At 41.2% G+C, this 19820-nt stretch overlaps 2 protein-coding genes across 7 annotated transcripts in view; one reads left to right on the top strand and one right to left on the bottom strand.

Annotated features, from left to right (window-relative positions):
• The window catches only part of cdc42bpab (CDC42 binding protein kinase alpha (DMPK-like) b), a 73706-nt gene extending 66295 nt beyond the window's left edge, over nt 1-7411 (bottom strand). For 2 of the 6 annotated variants that reach the window (XM_058612905.1, XM_058612904.1), the window contains exon 1: nt 5399-6622. In XM_058612905.1, coding sequence (XP_058468888.1) covers nt 5399-5576 — 178 coding nt within the window. In that variant the 5' untranslated portion in view covers nt 5577-6622. Of the gene's footprint in view, nt 1-5398; nt 6623-7393 lie in introns of those variants that run through there. The other 4 variants (XM_058612901.1, XM_058612903.1, XM_058612900.1 and 1 more) reach the window with 4 other exon arrangements.
• Nucleotides 7412-16503: 9092 nt separating this feature from the next.
• Nucleotides 16504-19039, top strand: lft1 (lefty1). The gene is made up of 4 exons (XM_058613888.1): nt 16504-16830; nt 17097-17343; nt 17469-17708; nt 18393-19039. Exons 1-4 carry the CDS (start codon nt 16566-16568, stop codon nt 18715-18717), a joined length of 1077 nt encoding a protein of 358 aa, XP_058469871.1. The 5' UTR covers nt 16504-16565; the 3' UTR covers nt 18718-19039.
• The last annotated feature ends 781 nt before the right edge of the window (nt 19040-19820 follow it).

Here is a 19820-nt window from a genome sequence, read left to right as displayed (position 1 = left end):
CAAAGGGCCCTTTTAAGAGGGACATAAACTGATATATATCTAATATTGCCTGTTTCAGTCAGAGGTCCTGAGTAATTGCATAACACTTAGTTAGAGATAAATACAAACTCTTTTTGAATCATACAAAGCCACAATAGTAGAGTCCGAGAATAAAAATACAGAGGTCACTGTCATTTTAAACTTTGCTTAAAGTGTTTTAATGCTGTCTGTAATGCTGTCCGTCAATTATCAAACATTCAATCTTTTTAAAGGTTGAATGTTTGATATTCATCCATAAAGAAGCAAACAAGCAGCAGCAAAAGTATGCAGTTGGAATCAAACCTTGGAATCTCTGGTTATGTGTTGCACAGTAACATTTTGGCAAACACTTCAAATGGATTAATGTCTTAACAGGATACATGAGCCCTCACTGACTCTGTTGGTTAATTTAAATATAGTGTGTCAATGCTTTGATATTATTATCTTTGGCTAATATTAAGCTTGTAATTGTCCAACTTATCCCAAAGATGCTACGTGTGTAACAGCACTTAAGACTCTCTGGGTGGATGCTCTGCTGAGCAAAAAAGGAAAACATGGGAGTGGTGACCCTCCAAAATGTTTAGGGAGCAAGTTAAGACTTGGCCTCAATTAAACCTTATTTTTGTTGGCGACTTAATCTCAAAAGGTGTGGTGTGCTATCTGGTGGACGTGCAATATCACAATATTTTCCTAAAAGATAAAATCTACTCATCAGCATGGTTTGTATTCACATCCAGCAGCCGAGTGATGAAACACATACACCTTATCCTCATTGTCTGCGTCACACCATTACAGTGTGACTCACTGGATCCACCCCACCGAGCCCTGATGCAACGCCTTCAGGGAGACAGTGCTTATACTGGTTCAAACTATATTGTCAAAACTGGCGGTGGGAATAATTTTTTTTTTCTTGTGATGCAAAACATGGCCCAAAATAATGATAATATCATAAAGTAGTGATTGTTTAGCGACTACTGATATATTGACTAACAATCCATTATGACATCTGTCCAGTGTCCACCTAAAAAGGTGAAGTGTAGGTTTTGAAGGAGTTAGATATTTTCATTAGGGTTGCAAAGGGGAAGAAAACCGCCAGTAAATTCCCAATAACTTTCCATGGGAAATTTATTTTGGGAGTTTTGAAAATATTCCAAATTTGAAATGCTTCAGGCCCTGTGCTGGACTAGCAATCTGTCCAGGGTGTGACCAGCTTTTCGCCCTATATCAGCTGATGGATGGAAACGGTTCATGGGAATTGTGGGAACATATGGGAATAAATAAGAAATAAAAATATTCCATTGTACAATCAATTCTTTCATTGAACAACAAAAACATGTGGGGCTCAAATGTGTGACTTCAATAGACCAGGTTCCTAGAAATCATCTGGATATTATTACAATATATAATTAACTATGTTTAAGTTGCCAACCTTCAATTTTGAGCATTTCCAGTTGATTCCCATGAATTCCCACAAATTCCCTTTAATATGAGAATTTTGCAACCCTGTCAACACCATCTGTTAGGGCTGGGTGGTCTACCGTGTTTTTTAATTGTAATTGTATCGATGCATTTTCAAACACATTACAGAATTACACAATTGATTGCATCTCTTCAAAGAAGAGGAGAGTGTATCGTCATCAGGATGACGATACACCACTGCATCATTTTTTTGTTCCACATCTTGTTTGTAGTATACATAAATTAGGGTTTCTTCTACACATGTTTCATTGTGGCCACAGCAAAAAATTCACCACCACAGCTTCAGAATTCAGGAACACTCGCTTGCAATCCTCACTCTATATTTTTACATTCTGGGTCTGACCAGAGGGGAGGCGCTCCGACTGAAAAATGGGCCTCTGCTCTGTGTGCAAACACTTAATAACTCTCAAACAGTTGAACATGACATGAGGAAGACTAATAAAGTGCCAAGTCAATGTCAACATTGTATTACAATGCCTAATTTGGTCCACTGTGGTTTAATTTCCTCTCTCCCCAGTGCATTACACACACACACACAGAGGTATACAGTCATAGCGGCGACATGGCTCATGCTAAAGGGGTGACGTGTGAAGTCGACACAGAAAATAAACGTTAAAGCGACAGTATCAAACCACCTCTTCAAAAAACATGTATGGATGCAATGTTTTGTTGAATTTCACAATTGAGTTACAAGTCTTTTTCATTACATTTCATTTTCCAATTTTTTTTTTTTTCTTTCGAGAAAACAAAAGGGGTCTTTAGGGTCTCAATTAATTTTCTTCAGCTTCATCAACTTCTTGCTACTTGATTTAATTGAGGATTGTGACTAGAGGATTCTCATACAAATGTCTTTGGATTGGAATACAACAAAGCAACAACATGGGACCTCTTGCACAATTATGACACTGACACCAAGTCTGCATGTTGTGTGTTGTGTCTGGACGAGCTCAGTCAGGGAGTTTCAAGTGTCAACACAGGGAAATGTCAGGATGAAATCACCACTTGGCACCAAAGCACAGGGCACCTCTCCTTAAAAGCCAGGGCACACTGGCATTGTTTCAGGGCCAGTTGCATGGACAGGTTTTCAGCAGCACATCGGCCCTGGACAACCAGCAAGGCCACAAGTGTACTGCTCTAACAGAACTAATACATGTGCAATGAATAAACATGGTTGGATAACTTGGGCTTGGACGATATGCTTTTGTTGTGATTCAATTGTATCACAATACTAGGGTGCAGATTCCATAGCAGTCGCAAGCATTTAGTGAGTGGACTGCATGGGTGTTAGCAGAAGTGATGATATTCAACAGGTTTCTTGAATGCATCATGAAGCTGCTCCTGCAAGCTCAAGACACTGTCGTTCCTACAGAAGTTTTAAGATAAAACACTACATTGCAGATAACACTGACTAAGAGAAATAGTTTTTCAGGTGCTTTGATAGTTGTTTACATTTATCGGGCCAGTAGAAATAGCATGATTCTAAGGGAGAAAATATTTTTTCAATTATCCCAAAAGAAAAGAAAAAACAAGATCAATCACAATATCCACCCCTAGAGGAAAGTGCTTTCTTCATCTCTAAACACAAGACCACCAAATACAGCCACTTCCAGTATTTTACCAGCCAGGGTAGCTCCAGTTTTAAGCACAGAATTGAAAAAAAGATGGTGGCTGGTGGGGTTGACCAACTTGACAACCACAGCAAAAATTGACCACCATTTTATTGATTCGTCTGCCCTCCAGTCTGTTTTAGACACAGCCTGCTTAGCATTGTATGTTAAAGTGTTTAAACTATTAAATAAATAACTGACACACACAAATATGTCAGACACTACTTTCTTTCCATTATACTTCTGTTTTTTTTCCTTTCCTTTTGCCTGCTGCAATATTCATTTGCCCTGATTTGGTGCAATGATTTGTTCATGCTCTGCCTCAAAGTGCTGCTTCTTTTAGGGCTTTAAAGCACAAGCAGACCAGCCAGGCATGCTCCGGCAGCTAGCTGGGCCTCTGCGCCAGATAAAAAAGGTGAGTTGTTCACATTCCTGCTTCATGCACAAACCAAACCCCCGATGTCACACACACACACAGCTCAATCATTTGTCTATGTGTGTGTGTGTGGTCTTCCTGCCAGTTGTGTTTTTCAAACCTTGCTTTAACTAGAGAAGTGAAGTTACAGAGCTCTTAGCCAAAACACTGCTTGTCCTCCTAAACCAATCAAGCTCAGAGTAAAACATTTATACCACTAATCTCTATCTACAGCAGATGGCAACAAAATTCCACTGTTTTGCTTTGTCACATCAGTGCCTTTAATAGGCAGCCATGTATGTCATCAGCAACCTTTCACCCTTACACACCCATAAAAAGGAAAACAAACTGACGTGCTAAGCTGTGAAAAGCAAACTGAAGAGGGTTTGGTGGCACTTACTTATTGAAAGAAGAACATGTAGTGGAAAATCTTTATAATATCTTGGATTCATTACCAACATTTAAATGTGCCTGCTTAAAATACAGCTCAAATTAATGTCATAAATAATTAATGTAAATCTCTGTAAATTGGTTTCACTAAAAGGCGCTATATAAAAGAAATGTATTATATTAAGATCTGAGATGACCATAATAGGTCAGAGATTAAGGAAACATGTCAAACTAAAATACTGGTTTCAGTGACAGCAATGGTGCAGTATTTTCATGAAATAAATTTTCATTTGTGGCAACAAACTTGGTCTATTGTGCCACCCCACCACCAACCATGATATAATACAGCTCAGAACACTTCAACACAAAGGATGCCAGAAACATCAAACCTAAAAAGCCTCACTACCCCTCTCAAAAATGTCTCAACCAGAGCAGAAGAAAGGGTCTGAAGTGTTGGTACAGTTAATAAGAACAACTGAAAGGGGAAGTTTTAGATGCTTTTTTCCTAATGCAGCAGCAAAACGGAGAACACCTGCCAACGTTAGCTTACACCCCCTCTCTCTCGCACACACACACACACACACAGTGGATATTTAATATATATAACGTTTTTGCCATTACTGTCACTGTGTCGTCTCCTCTCGTGATAATATTCTGCTTCTGCTCTAAAACAGACACTTTCAAATTCTGCCTGTAGCCAACACTAAAATTAACGAAATAAGTAAATAAAAAATAAAAAACACAGTTGTATAAGTGTATGTCTATGAACATGAACACAGTGTAAAGGAGTGCATCTCAGTATTTAAATATTTCTGTAAGTATGGCAACCACACTCCTAAAATGTACAGCAAACTTGAACCCAATTTACAAAAACAAGAGAAAACACGCTGCGTTTTAGCATGCATGTATTTTGGGAATCATTTCGTCAAGATCAGCAGTAAGTGGAGCACAAAGTAGAGGAATAAGAAGGCACAATGCAATAGTGTAAATAAAGAGTGACACTAGCCCTTTGCTTTTTGTTGTGCCTCTCCATCTATATAGCAGTAATAATTCAATGTTTTGGACATGTTTGGGGTTACATGTGCAAACCAAACATGAGAAATACAAACAGGTTGAAGGAAAGCCACCAACTGTCAACTTGGTACCAAGTTTTCTTTCTTTCATTCTCTTTTTCCAGTTCAACTGCTTTTTGACATGACTGCTGATGTGGTCATTGTGCATGTCTTTTTTTTGCCAGAACTTATCAAACATTTACTTGCAAAAGAATAAACTGGCCTTGTTTGTAGTTTCAGGGAGGGTTTGAGTGAGAAGAGTTCAGGCCAACAGAGCTCCACTACTACTATAAAAGGAATGTGATGGGAAAGGGAGGGCCACTGCACCACCAACATTATTAGCCTATCATCTTACCAAAAAGACAAGAGAGGCTGGGTGCATGGGCCCAAACAAAAGGCAATAAAATGAATAAAGATAATAAATTAAGTTGTCTTACCCCAGTCCAAAAACTCCAAGATATTTTTCTCTCTTCTGAGCGGGGAGTTGTTGCACTCATCGTAGAGACACACCAGGATATCCAGCAGTGTTTCCACACTCAGGCACTGGCCTGTGGACTGAACTGGCCCGTCCAGGATCAGCTTCTCCAGCTTCTTCAAACGCACCTCTCCCGACATTATTCCGGCTTGCTGGTTTTTGAAGTAATGATGATGGAGAAGTTAAGAGAGGAAGGGAAGAGTACCAAACACCCCCTCGGCCTGTTAGTGAGCGCAGGAGGGCCCGTAAAGAAGTTTGCTCACCTTGAATATGTCCTGAAAATAAAAAAGGATTTGAGTTTAGGACAAGCCGGGGCTAATTCCGCGTTAAAACCAGCCTATTCATGATCTCCCTCTCGATGTCCAGTATCTAAGAGGTGGATAAGACGTGCAGCACTTCCCCATTTTTTTAACACCAATCCCCACACATAAGAAGTAGTCCCAAGCTGCCCCGGGCCGGCTAATTTTGATAAAATCCCACCGTTTGCTGGAACTTTCTGCTCTTCTCTTTGTGGCGAATAGTAAAATAACAAAGTCGTAGTGGTTCAACAAATCCTCATGAGTAGATGTGGCAGATTTCTGGGGCTCTCCATTCCTGCAGCAACCCAAAAATGCAAGGCAGATCCGCAATGCTACAAAGCCCCAGCGCCCCTCCGCTGCTCCAGGAATGGAAGGGCGACACAGGCTTAGTTAGCAGCCTGCTAGGTTAGCTACTGAGCTAGCCAGCGAGCTAACGTTAACGCTACTTTTCTCCGCTCCTAAATGCCATCATTGACCCCCTTTTTCCAGGAGTGGACATATGATATGCACCGTGTTAATAAAGCTGGACTGAATTCAACTCGTTTCGGCGTTATTCGCTATTCTTATATCCAACTGGGAAAAAATATCCCCTTGTTTTCACAACTCAGTACTGGCAGATATGTTCTTTAAATCCCATTCTTCGTCCCGAAACGTCGCTTTAGTTTCTCCCCCAGTTCAAAACCACGGGCAGCTGAACAGTTACAGTGACTCATTAAGTTCGCAGTCAAAACGCGGGTCCTCGCTGAAGGTTACAGAGGAGTTGGTTTGTTTCACGCCAGCAGGAGAGCTGCAGTCTGCTCCTGCTTATTCCAAATACGGGACACAGCCTAAATTCCCGTTGTCCTTTCCCCCTTGTCGTTGCCTTCCTCCGCCGCTGGTGTTATGCGCTTTCTGGTTCCCTCACCAACTGCGTTCCTTGCGCGAGCACGCGGACGCAGTGTCGTCCTGCCCCTGTCTGTCTGCTCTGCAGTGAGCTTGCTCATGTATTCTCGAATAAATTAATCACGATTTTAAGGCCGCATTTCATTCTCCTGATATGTTTACATCTCAAACACACATTAAAAAATACATTGGAAACAAACACGTTACACGTGGTTTCACTTAGATATTTAGTCTATGAAATTAACCTAATTGACTCTTTGCTCAGCAGCCATTTTGACAAGTAGCTGAAGAAAAGCACGTGTTACTGATAATATTCACGAAGGCTGTGTTTAATACACGTATGTCAGGACAGTGTGAGAGTAAACCAGCATGTGCCCTGAAACTGAAGAAGCCAAATGGAACTCAGCCATCATCCATTGATCATTTACGCCCAGAGCCAGCCCAAGTGAATAAATAATCTAAATGGTGTTATTTGGTTTTATTCTGGAGTTGATGATTGCTCATTTAGTGCACATATGTTCTAAGTGTTAAAAAGCAAAGTAATTAAGTAGTTTCATTCATGTTCACCACACCCTCTAAGATAAAAATAATAATAAAATACAATTTATAGTCTTATATTTGTATCAATAATAATCAAACACTGGCTACTCTGAGCTTAGGCTTGGGCCGGCCCTGTTTACACCTGTGTCCTGTCAAAATGGCTGCTGGTAGTTGGTGTTGGTAGAGTTTTAAGGCAGTTGGCACCATAATATTACATTAAGCTGAGCATACAGTACCTGTTGATTTAGCACTAGTGTAGGTTGTTGTAACCGGTTGTTGTAACCGGTTGTTGATTGAAGCAGAGGTAAACTGATGTAGTTTAAAGCTACAGTATACATTTGATTTAGCGCTAAATTACAGATTTAAAGCTAAGGTGAACAGTTATCTCTCTACTAATTCAAGACATTAAATCAAGAAATGTCTGTCTGTCTGTCTGTCTGTCTGTGCATGTCTCTGTGTGTGTGCCTGTGTCTTGGGTCGCAGCACATCAAAGTCATAAAAGAGAGAGTTAGATTCAAGATTCCCATCAAAGACAAATCAAAGACAAGAGTCTATCTGTCAATCACATGACCTTCCATTGGGTCAGTTTGACAGACTTCGCCCTTGGCAGGTGATTTACAAAGGTGTGTGCAGGGCCATAGAGAGAGGACACACAGGGCAATGTGTGCACGTGATGCTGAGTCAGTTGAACCTGAGACAAAGCACCTGTTAAATGTCAATGTCAATACTTCTTATAGCTTGTTCATTTTCCACCGCACTAATAATTTCTGCCATAAAAAAACACAATAAAGCAGCCAGCCACTAGCTCGTTGAATAAGAGCCAGCTAAAGAACGGACAACAACTAGTTAGCCAAACTGCCGTCTGCTTTTATTTAATGAAATACAAAAATCCAGTCAAAGAACAGACTGTTGGTAAAGGCAACAACAGTCAAAATAAAAGACAGAAATAGACTGAATACTGTAGTAATATGTGTGTTCAACACAGGATTTAGACACAAAACTTAAAAGCAACCACTCTGTGGCGTGCTTTATTTTCTTGCAGTAGGTGCCCCTTTTGCCCCTGCCCTTCCAAATGTCTGTGCATACCACTGGGTTTACTCACTCTACATAATGCCTACATTTGCTCTTATAGAGCTTCATCATGACTTATTGTTTGTCATATTTTAGAAATGCATCAAGCAAGTGGGTGGAAATTGCAGTTGCGTGTTTGAATCCACCTCAGAGATTTTTTATTATTATTTTATTATATGTTTGTCATGTGTTTTGATTGAGTTCAAACTTACACAGTCACAGCAGCAGATACAAGGCTGCTTGTGCACAAGCCTCGTGAGCGCGCAAAGTAACTAGTTGGTGAGCGATCCACGCGGCTCAGAACACCGGTCGGTCGCTGCTCGCTGTCTTTGCACAGTCAAGCCGCCACCAGCAGCAGCAGCAGCGGCAGCAGCAGCGGCCGGAGACACTCGACAGGAGAGACGGTCCAGTAGACAGCACTGTACGTAACACCGCGGTGGATTGTGGGAAGTGGGGCTCGGCAGTAAAATATGAATGAGTCAAAAATGGAAGCTTTAGCTCACGACGCTGCTAATAACAGACAGTATACGCGTAAAAAACAAGTTTGTTATAAAGTCTCGTAAACTATTTTCCATCACTTAACGTAGCTTCTTTGTCTGCGACGCGAAAAGGCCGTGACTTTGTCATGCTTCTTTTTTTCCCCAAAAAAGTTAAACACACTTCGGAATCCTCAAATCCGCCATCTTTTGTGAATCCCTTTTACAGACGGCGGCCTATCTCTCTGCGACACAGCATCTCTGTCTGCCGCTGCAGGCAAAATCCCAGCTCATCATCATGGCGCCCGTCACAGCATCTGCTGTGCGGAGGGGAGGGTGAGGGCGAGGAGGGGGAGAGTGAGGGGGTGAGGGACTGTCAATACTGTGAATGGAAACAGCAGGCTGTCTGTCAGCGTGCTGCAGTCAGGACACATTTTCTACGGACTGGAATAACAATGGCTGCTGTCCCTTTAACTGGCTCAGTGCTGTGCGTCAGTGGAACCTGTGCTGTTGCAGTGAACACACACACACACACACCTTGCCTACTTTGGCTTGTGTGTTGCATTCATGCAAATGTCCAGCAGCCTATAATAACATGGTTACATCCCACTTCTGAATGTTTGTTTTTTACACCAACGGCCACATGTTTACATTCACTGCTGACTGCATCACATCAATGACATCACGCCCTCATAGGTGACATCAACTTTTAGACGGGTGTCTCAGCAGAAGGGTTTGGACTGTCTGCAGGGTCCTTGCAGGGCCACGGCATCAAGTGTGTGTACTTCCAGGATGCAGCTCCTGCGACTAAAGGCCTAAAGCTGAGAGCAAACTCATAACTGTAGACACGCCTGTGCGATGTCTACGACTGATTTACTGCGATACAAATAAGACTGAGGTGAAAACCCATGACAGAGTCAGATACATTGGAAACTACAACTGAAATGCACCATAACTATAATGCAAGAGTTGCTAATGATGCTAAAGTGATGGTGATGGGATGTCTGCCATTTCAGGGCACACCTTGTCCGGTGAAATGCATCAGAAACGTGAAGAACAACCTTGTCCAGGATCTCAGCTGAACGCATAACTTGTGATGTGACTGACTAAGGCCTGTGTTGTTTTAATTGGCAGACGCTCATGCTGATGCAACTCCATTATAAGTTCATGAGAAGCATTTCAATTGACGCCCCCACCGTGTTAGTAATGTTGCAATGTTGCCTCCTGTAACCTTCACCATTCCCTTTCTTAAAGGTTCATTGGGTAAGAATTAGTGACATCTAATGGTGAGACTGTAGATTGCAACAAACCAAGGTCTCCATCCCTCTCTTTCTCAAGCACATCGGGAAACTATGGTGGCCCTCACGTACCAGAAATGATGTAATTGTTACCTAATGGAGTAAAGTTCAACTTCCAAAGTCAAGTAATAAACGCTTTGACTGTTTTTGTCCATTTAGGCTGCCGTAGAAACACGTCGCCTCAAGATCTGTGAAGCCTCTGACAATAAAGGTCTTTGCCTACCAAGCAAATTTAATTTTAAAGCAATTACATACGAATTTAAACAAGCACACATATAGGTCCTGCAAATAAACATTACACGCTGAGCCTTTAACCTCACTCACCTCATTATAACTCTGCACAGAGAGGAAGAGGGAAGGTCAAAAGACGTCAAAACTGCCACATAGAACAATACAGTAGTTAAAAAGTGAGTTGTGTCCTTCATCAGAGCCTGATCCACACTGAGGACATGTCACACAGACAGTCCTGAGTTAATCAGATAACATCTCCACAAAAGGAACAAGGCTATTATGATTGCGTTGCTATCTAACATTGCTGTAAACACTAGTTATCATGCTGTCTGTGTCATAAAAAGCATCACGCCAAAAGTGATATGTGACAGTGTAATCCTGATCTATTGCTCAACTAATTGATGACACACAACGTGCGGGGCTTGATACACTTTCTCAGGCCGGTCCTCTGAACTCATTATCATCTCCTGCTTGGAAATCTTGCATCTTTTTGAAGTGGCGCTGCTTATCACCTCTCAAAGTACACCTATGAATGATTAACAGCACACAAAGCGGCCAAATCTTTGGTGCAGGAAGCCCTGTGAGTGTTTGTGAGTGTGGCTCTGTGTCCCGAACACTGGAAAACACCAAAATAAAAACTTATTTTAAAAAATTCCAGAACAAATTCAAATTAATTCTTGCTACAATGTCTCTTATTTTTTCCATGCCAGGGAGAAGGAAGGCACAAAGAGCCACTTAGCACTCAAGATGTGTTCAATAAAATCGATTTAGCTGGTGACCAAGATGTAATTTGAAACATGCCGTCTTTGCATGACAGTTTATCACAACTGGCCCAATAATAGTTTACATACTCTACACTGTGTGTAACCATGACCACATGATTGATTAAGCTGGTTTGGAAATAGCACCATGAGCAACACAATATATCAACAGAGTAGTAAAGACGAAAACATGTGTTTTCACTGTATTTCACAATATCCCTGACTCACTGTTGTGCGTCGCACCGCACAAACCAGGTCACCTTATCAAACGTTCACATGCACCACATCCATCACACATCAGTTATTGACGTTTCACTGATTAGACTTCTTTGTTGTCTTCTTGTAAGTTGTGAAGGGTTTTAATCACCATGGGCGTGTTACACACAATCAATGTCACGTCTGTGTGTGTAATAGTGTCCATTGGTGTGGTGCCCAGTTTAAATATATAATAACAGTATAAATATATGCAGGGGTTATTCATCATTTTCTGACTACGCCATGACAGTTAACAGTGGGAACATATATAATGTATAATATTGAGTAATAACTTAATAACAACATTCCTTCATGAAATTGTCTTCAATATTACTAAAAGAGGTCCAAAATATGTTAATATATGTATATATACAGTATATATGTATATATATATTCATTAGTACTATGTTAATATATAATGCAAACAAATAAGTCATAAAATGACTATTGTTTGCTGTTGTTTCACTATAAAATCTTTTGTTTTTTTGTTGCTCATTAATAATTTTTAAACCATAACTAACTGGTTTTAACAACGTAGAGTGACTTTAATGTAATGTTTTTGGCCATGTTGCTCAACCAATCTCAGAATATATGATAAAATATAACTTACGTTTATTTCGATAGCATATTTAAACAAACTTATATTAAAACTGTAAAAAAAAATGTATATCAAACTATATTATTCATAATAATGTATTCTTTTTAGGTCTGTTTTTTACATGAGGTGAAAAAAAAAGCATAGGAAATTATTAAATAACAAACTACGAAGATGGATTAAGTCAATTAAAAGTTGAACATGAGGCAAATGACAAAAACAAAAGATAAAACAGAGTAAACCGCATTAATAACAAAGGGATTCAGACATTTTGAATTCATCCATTCACATATATATGAGCAGCAGTTCTCATTGATCCAGGCGTTAATGGGTGAGAGATCTGCTTTTTATGTGGATGTTCCCTTTAAAGCCTGTGGCTGCTTGACTAACACTACTGTAGCGCCCTCTGCTGCACAAAGCCTCTTCCTACAACTGTTTGAAGTCTCGTCTCGCGAGTTAATTTCAGATATTTTGTCACTTTTGAATCCCACTATTAATAATCCAAAGGTATTGATATAATGTAGATTATATTAATGTATCACACACTTATGGTGCATAAATCCACCTCATCACAAATATCATGCACTAACAATAAACGCCTCCACTTAACCCTGTGCTTTAATGAAAAGTGAATGAAAAATAATTATTGTTAGTTCTATCTAATCATGTCTGATCGTATTTGGTCAAGTCTGCAGTGGTGGGATTAAAGCGCTGATTGGCCTGTCATTAACTGTGTGTGTGTGTGTGTGTGTGTGAAATGCAATTAGACTGTCCTGCACTTTGTCTACATGTGGAGAACCATTGAGTAATAATGGCGCTGTCCCTGCACACAGGTCTGGCGCTTCTCCCTCCCTCTGACAGACTGATGGATGACGATTATTAGCAGTCACATCCATCTCTGCGACGCTCACACACACACACACACACACACACACAGCAGCTCGTATGTTTGGGAGCCATTATGGTGCAAAGTAAAGTGGAGAAGAGCGCCCCCTCCCCTCCACTCCCCTCCTCCTCCTCCTCCTTCTTTGTCTCTGTCACTGTTTCTTTCTCCCAAATATTTGATGTTAAGATAAAGCAGGTCAGGAAGTCTCTTGTATATCCATGTGAATAATGTGAATAATGAGAAATTTACCCTCCAACAACACAGGTTCAATATTGACTCTGTGGAGCAGCAGCAGCTTTTGCCTTGTTCCCATGGAAGAGCGTCTATAATGTATGAAGAACCAGAAGCAGAATCTGTATTATGTTCTAGTAATTGTTTTTCTTTTTTTTCTATCAATTTTATAACAGGGTAATACATTGAAACATTTAAAAACATTAAAAATGGGAAAAAATTCAAATTGACTAGTGTATTCCACATCTATCTATCTATCTATCTATCTATCTATCTGTCAGTTGACTATAACTCTGTGCCCATACATTAACAAGATTATTTAAAGAATAAAAAAAGGGAAAATTAAAGAAAAATAAACACAAATAGTAAAGGTAGAATAAATGAAAAGAACCACCTGCCCACATTTAGAATAAATACATCAACTCCATACATTGAGGATGTAAATGTAGGTTAACTTAAATAAAATCTTGCTCAATAACAGTGTCTTGTATATATGAAAATTGCCAGTAAATGTTATTATATTACATTGTATTATACATAAAGGAATATGCTTTGATTTTTGGTGCAGAACAAACACAACAGCAAAGAAAGACTTGAGATAACTCAAGGTCAGTATAAAGCAGATTCATTTAAGAAAAGAAGGACAATCACTGTGCAATAATATTAAACTAAAGCTTAAATATATATGAAATTATAAAACAAAGTATATATTTGAGCATGAGTGTAGGATTTGAGTGGCAGCATCCACGTTCCTCCAGCTGAAGTCTACAAACACTGCTGTTTGTCTGCTGTGAGCATTTGAAGTTTGTCTTCTACAAACAGCACTTCTCTCTTGTTTTCCAGGTAAAGGGGATTTCATGTTTCACAAATGGAAGGGAATGACCTATAAATTGGACGGCTTTTGTATGCAAATGGCTGGATGTTAATTAACACCTGTGTTGTTGATTGTGGGAGCTTGTTGGTCCTTTGATTGAAAAGAAATGGCACCTATTGGAGCATCGAGATGTAGCTTTGAACTACAGGCAACTTGGCTTTGATTGGCATGGGAAGGAAGAAAGACTGAGAAATATCACACAAAGGGCATCTTAATTTCCCAAATTAGCGGTTGTAATGTGAGGGGACGAGGAGCAGCAGCAGCAGCAGAAGGAGCAGAAGCAGCAGAAGCAGCAGCAGCAGCACAATCTGTGTATGTGAGGCTCTGGAGGACAGGCCTCTGTTAGACTGGCCCTCTATTAGACTGGTCTTTGGCTGGACTGGACAATAGTGAATTTACATGTCTGCATTGATGATGATGATGATGATGATGCTGCTGCTTCTAGACCAGTATGGCCAGATCACCTTTACACTACACATGTGATCATAGACGGGGATCAACGTCTGTGTGATCCAGAAACGATTTTTAAAAAATGCCTCTGTTCTCATATTTAAACTTCAAATTTGATCATATTTGTTCAAAATTCAAAATGTAGCATTATGTTGTATGTATATTCCTTTAAATGTAGTTTCTGTGGGTTTCTGACTGAATAAAGCAGCCTCAAACGCCATTTTTGGCTCATTTGCAGTATCTTTTCTGTTCAATATTGTTGATTTGACGTGTAACAGCCCATATTACAGAAATAATGTAAATATTAATTAGTGTTCATTACATAATAATGATTAACTTTGACTTTCACGCAGTCGTTTTGTAAGAAAAGTTTTGAAAATGTGCGGTACAGTGTGAAATAAATAATACTTTATGACATGACAAAAATAAGTAAATAAATATTAAGCTACACACACGCATACATACAGAGAAAGAGACACTTTTTGTGTTACTGCAAGCACATTCACGTTTTAAATGATATTTATGTCAATTTCACTCGGTAATGACATAAAAAGAACAAATAGACAATAACAATAATAATTATCAGGAGAGTAAACATGCAAATAAGGTAAATAGTCAGTGCTTTTAACAGAGAAGTGAGTAAAATATTCATATTATATTCGCAATAATACACTCATGCTGCATTTAAAAGCCGTGCCTGCATTAACATTGCATTGAATGAAGTTTACTGGTTGTCGTAATGTCTGCACACATACAGTACATCATGATATTTCAGGCCTCTTGCACTAATTAATAATAGCTGTTGTTAGTCAGCTGCAGCCAGTGTAGCTGCAGTGAGCGAGCAGGTCTGGCAGTCATCTGTCATTTGCTCTTCCTGTGTGTCCCTTCAGTCTGTCTGACATCTCTAAGCAAACACCGGCCAATACACAACCACAGGCAGGGCCTTGTGGGCAGCCAGCGAGAGCAGCCCCTCTTCTAATGTTTGTGTGACAAAAAAGGCAAGGCAAATCCTCGCAATGGAATCAGATAATCACCAACCTGTGAAGAGCCTGCCCCAATCCACATCCACGCCGGCCCCCCGGCCCCTGGATTAACTGTCTGTTTGGCTAATAATTTTAATCTGCTGGAGAGGGCCCAGAATGGGTGACAGGGCTCGGAATAAACATCTAATCCTCTGCCGCCCTCCTCCCTCCTCTGCACTACTTCCTCCTTGACTCCCCTCATGTGCTACACACTTGGACTAAAGTGAACAGACTGGATGTGGTGATGCTCTTTAAACTCGTGCTGCACAGAGAAGCTGCAGCGGGGCAAGAGATAAACCCCACTGTGTCTGTGACATGCTGTTGCCAGACTGTCCCAGCCTGACATCGTGCAGTGGAATGTACACAACAGAGTGTGTGTGGGGTGTGTGTGTGTGTGTGTGTGTAGACAAGGGTGCGACTGAAGAGAGGGCACTTCAGGTTCACAGGGTCAAGAGATGAAATGTCTGTCTGTCTGGGGCACACGAGGAGCAGCGTGTTCTAATTCTGGACAAAAACAGTGCAAATAATTCAAATGAATGCTCATAAAGACACTTTTTACCTGATTTATTTGATGGTAAAGACAAGTCCAAATCTGAAGGATTAACATGAGGTTTGTAGTGATATGAAATTTGTAAAGGTTTGACAGTTCCTTTTGTACATTTAGCATCAACTCAGTGACTATTTTCCAGAATAAAAGCCTTTAAGGTTGATCCCAACAACCTCAATATCCAGAAAATTGTGTTTCTGATTTAATGCAAGACAGTCAGAAACTAAATTATTGGGGCAATAACTCATTTGGATTTCTAAAATCGTGATGTGACCAATACATGTAAAGATTTGACAGTTAGCATCACCTCATCCACAATTTCCGGGAAGAAAAGATACTTTTTTTTTTTTTTTTTACACCATAAGAAGCTAAATTTAAATCTCTCACTGTGGCATCATGGCCAACAACATCAAGCATAGTTTTAGTGAAACTATGGTGAAATTACACCTCCACAATATGGTTGGCACTCGAGTCTAATTGTTGCTGTTTGAAGTATGGCCACTTAGATATCCTGTTTAGGATGGGGCTGTATTGTCACCTTTGTTCTGATAAGGTTTCCCTGCCCCCATCGACAAAGTGCGAACGACTGGGAGGGCCGCAACAATATAAGGGGCCAGAGAAGAGACGGGGGACACTTGTCTGTCTCTGGGTGACCTGTGCGACGGTGCAGCTCTTTTTTTTTATACACAACTCAACTTTTTCTTCCCCCTCATGGATTTCCTCCGCGCTTGTCTCCTGTGCTCAGCTCTGCTCTGCCTCGCCAAGGCTTTTACGCATCAGGATATGAAGGACGCGCTGCTGGAGAAACTGGGCTTGGATGAAGTTCCTAAGATCCAAAAAAGGGATTTGGAGAACCTGGTGGTTCCGGCGCACATCAGAAACAAGTACATGTCCATGCTGAAGATGCACCACAGCAGGAGACGCAGATCTCTGCCCAGCTTAGCGGGCATCCTGAGGGGAATCCCCGGCAATGCAGGTAAGAAAGGACATTTACCTCGTTAAAATCAAAATGTTTTTTCCATTTAACATTATTATTAATATCATTATTATTATTTTAAATAATAACAACAACAATAATAATAATAATAACAATGATAATAATCATCATCATCATCAATAATCATTTGAAGCGCGGTTGTTCCCGTGCGTAAACAGTGCGTAAAAGCAGTTTTACGCACCAGGTTGTCCTGAGTAAACAACAATGTAAAGAGGCTAAAATGTCGCAACTGTCTTGTGCTTTAGACATTTCTGGGGAGTACGTTTACTCTGACTCCGCCCGGTACCGCATGGTGTTCGACATGGAGGCGAGGATCCCGGTTAACAGCGAGGTGACCATGGCGGAGCTGAAGCTCTACCAGCGCGCCAACCATCACATGCGCCTCACTGTGGAGAGGAAGAACCACCGCGCCGTCAACAACGCGCGGGTCAGCATCTACTGGGTGGAGGTGTTACCCAACGGATCCAACCGGACATCGCTAGTAGACTCAAGGTAAGGGTTCGATTCCCCCCTGTTGTGAGGATGCCGGTGCCAAACCATAATTCAATTGCAGAAAACACCTTCCATCTCCTTTTTTTCTTTTTTTAATCAATGCTGCTTATCTCTCGTGTTCGCAGGCTGATCCCCATTCATGAGAGCGGCTGGAAGAGCTTTGATGTGACTCAGGCGGTGCACTATTGGTCCAAGACGCAGCAGAAGACACCTATGCACCTGGAGGTGTGGATCGAGGGCGAGAGACCTGGCAGCTACGCGGGAGAGTTGGCCAGGAGTGTCCACTTTACCACCCAGGAGCAGACGGACAACACCTTGGGGAAGCCTGAGCTCATCCTCTACACACTCAACCTCGAAGAATACGGGTAAGGGCTCGAGCTTTTGATATACAGGATATTGTATAAGCGTGACAATTGGGCCTGTATCCGCCTGCGTTGATGTTTGTTTTCACCCGCGTTCATTTGTGGATGAGCGGAAGTGTGACACACGGGCCTTTAGTCTCATTGTAGGGGTAAATTAGTGAGTGACGTTTCATAATAACAATAATAAAACCTGTGTCCAAAGACATTAGCACATACATAAGTAAATAAAGATAAACACTTAATCACTACAGTCTTTGATTTTCTGTGTGATTTTCCATTGATGGATGTTACATTATTTTGTTTACACCTTTGAGGATTTTCAGATGAAATATTACACAAATCAGGATTTTCTATGTAATTTAAAGTGCTCCCTTATTTTCTGGAGCAGGGTATTTCATGTGTTTGTGTGATAAACTGAACAATATAGGAGCGATTTCAGACAACCAAATAAAAAGTCACTCATTATAATGTGTACATTGTACTCTAAAGACGTGTGTCATGTAGTATAATGTAATATAATATGTAATGTAATTTAAGAAATAGTGCCTTTTCCGACAGACATCATAATTTAACAGTTGTATTACAAGCAGGGGTGCATCTAAGAAATTCTCGGCCCACCTGAAACATGACCCACCAGCTAAAAAAAAAGCACTTGTCTAACTCTTCTCCTTCTTTCTTGTTCCTCAGTTCCAGTGGCGACTGCGAGGTCAGCCAGAGCAAAGGCACCTGCTGCAGAGAGCAGTACTACATCGACTTCCGCGCGCTCACATGGACGCAGTACTGGATCATCGAGCCCGCGGGCTACCAGGCCTTCAAGTGCACTGGGGGCTGCAAGCAGCCGAAGCGCAACTACGGATACGGCGAGCGGCGGTGCACGGTGTCCGAGAGCGCCCCCCTGCCCATCATGTACCTGGTGAAGAAAGGCGACTACACCGAGATAGAAGTGGCCGAGTTCCCCAATATGATCGTAGAACGGTGCGCGTGCACAATGGACAACGTGTCTGTGGTATGAAGTCACGGGGAGCAGCTGTAGTGATCGGTTTCTTTCCCTCGTCGAGGTGCTGATATATTTAAAGGTTTTAAGCGACACGTCTAGTACTTTCTATTTAAATGGACATTAAATGTGGAGTTTCACAGGCGACGGGGCTCCACCTCCTTCCACACGAGCACTTTTATATAATTTGTACATTTTTATATCTTTTTTTATATTCGAATTTGTCTGAGGCTGCAGCCGACGGTGCAGCAGTCACTCCAATTCTGTCTCCTGTGGTATATTTTCACGCTGTACATAATATGAATGAGTTTATGTTTGGAAAAAATAAAAATATTTTGTTTCACTAAAAAAGAAGAAGAAAAGTTTCCGTTCCTTCTACTTCCTGCTGTCTATCCCTGTGTGTGTGTGTGTGTGTGTGTGTGTGTGTGTGCCCTCCATTCACATTCATGATCACATTCACATGCAGTTACATACAGCTGCCGCCGCCGCTTAATCTTCATTCACACGCGTAGGAAATAGTGGAGCAGAGCAAATCATTTGCCTAATGACTTATCACACCTGTTGCACTGAGCCGCAGTGTTTGCAGTGGGAAGGAGCGACACGGCCACATACAGAGAAACATGAAGTCAATTCACATTGAGCCAGAGAATGCGTTTACATCAGGCTTAGACCGGGCCAAACGTTGGTAATCAGGGCCAATACCTAATGTACTGTTTGCCATCTGAGTGGGGGGTCCTGTCATTCACTAATACGCTGCTGATGTAGGCAAACGCGTCGTCCCTGCCGAGGACAAGCAGCTGTCTGCGCCTCTGTCTGGGAGGGAAGTGAAGTGGATTGCCATTATACACCTCCAGCAGCAGCAGGAGCCACGAGAGGAGAGGAAGCACAGGTGGTGCTGTAAAGAAACGTGAATGTCAACATGGTTATTTACAAAATGACTTGAGCTCATGCATTTACAAACTGTCACACATTCACAAACAGACGCTTTCTGTCACCGTAAGCAACGCTGAAAAACTGTCTACGCCAGCTTAAAGGAATACTTCACAGATTTGCATTTCGCTTTAACTGCAGCGTGAATTCCACACTTTTTAGACCTCATTCCCAGAATGTAAACAGTGTCG

The sequence above is a fragment of the Solea solea genome, chromosome 17 (genome assembly GCF_958295425.1).
Source record: "Solea solea chromosome 17, fSolSol10.1, whole genome shotgun sequence".
Taxonomy (NCBI): domain Eukaryota; kingdom Metazoa; phylum Chordata; class Actinopteri; order Pleuronectiformes; family Soleidae; genus Solea; species Solea solea.
This window is presented reverse-complemented; position numbering and strand designations above follow the sequence as displayed.

Bases quoted from the DNA above. Each gene is read 5' to 3' on its own strand.
- lft1 (XM_058613888.1), top strand. From the start codon at position 16,566: ATGGATTTCCTCCGCGCTTGTCTCCTGTGCTCAGCTCTGCTCTGCCTC. The intron at 16,831-17,096 runs GTAAGAAAGGAC...CTTGTGCTTTAG, and splicing joins GGGAATCCCCGGCAATGCAG to ACATTTCTGGGGAGTACGTT. The intron at 17,344-17,468 runs GTAAGGGTTCGA...TCGTGTTCGCAG, and splicing joins ACATCGCTAGTAGACTCAAG to GCTGATCCCCATTCATGAGA.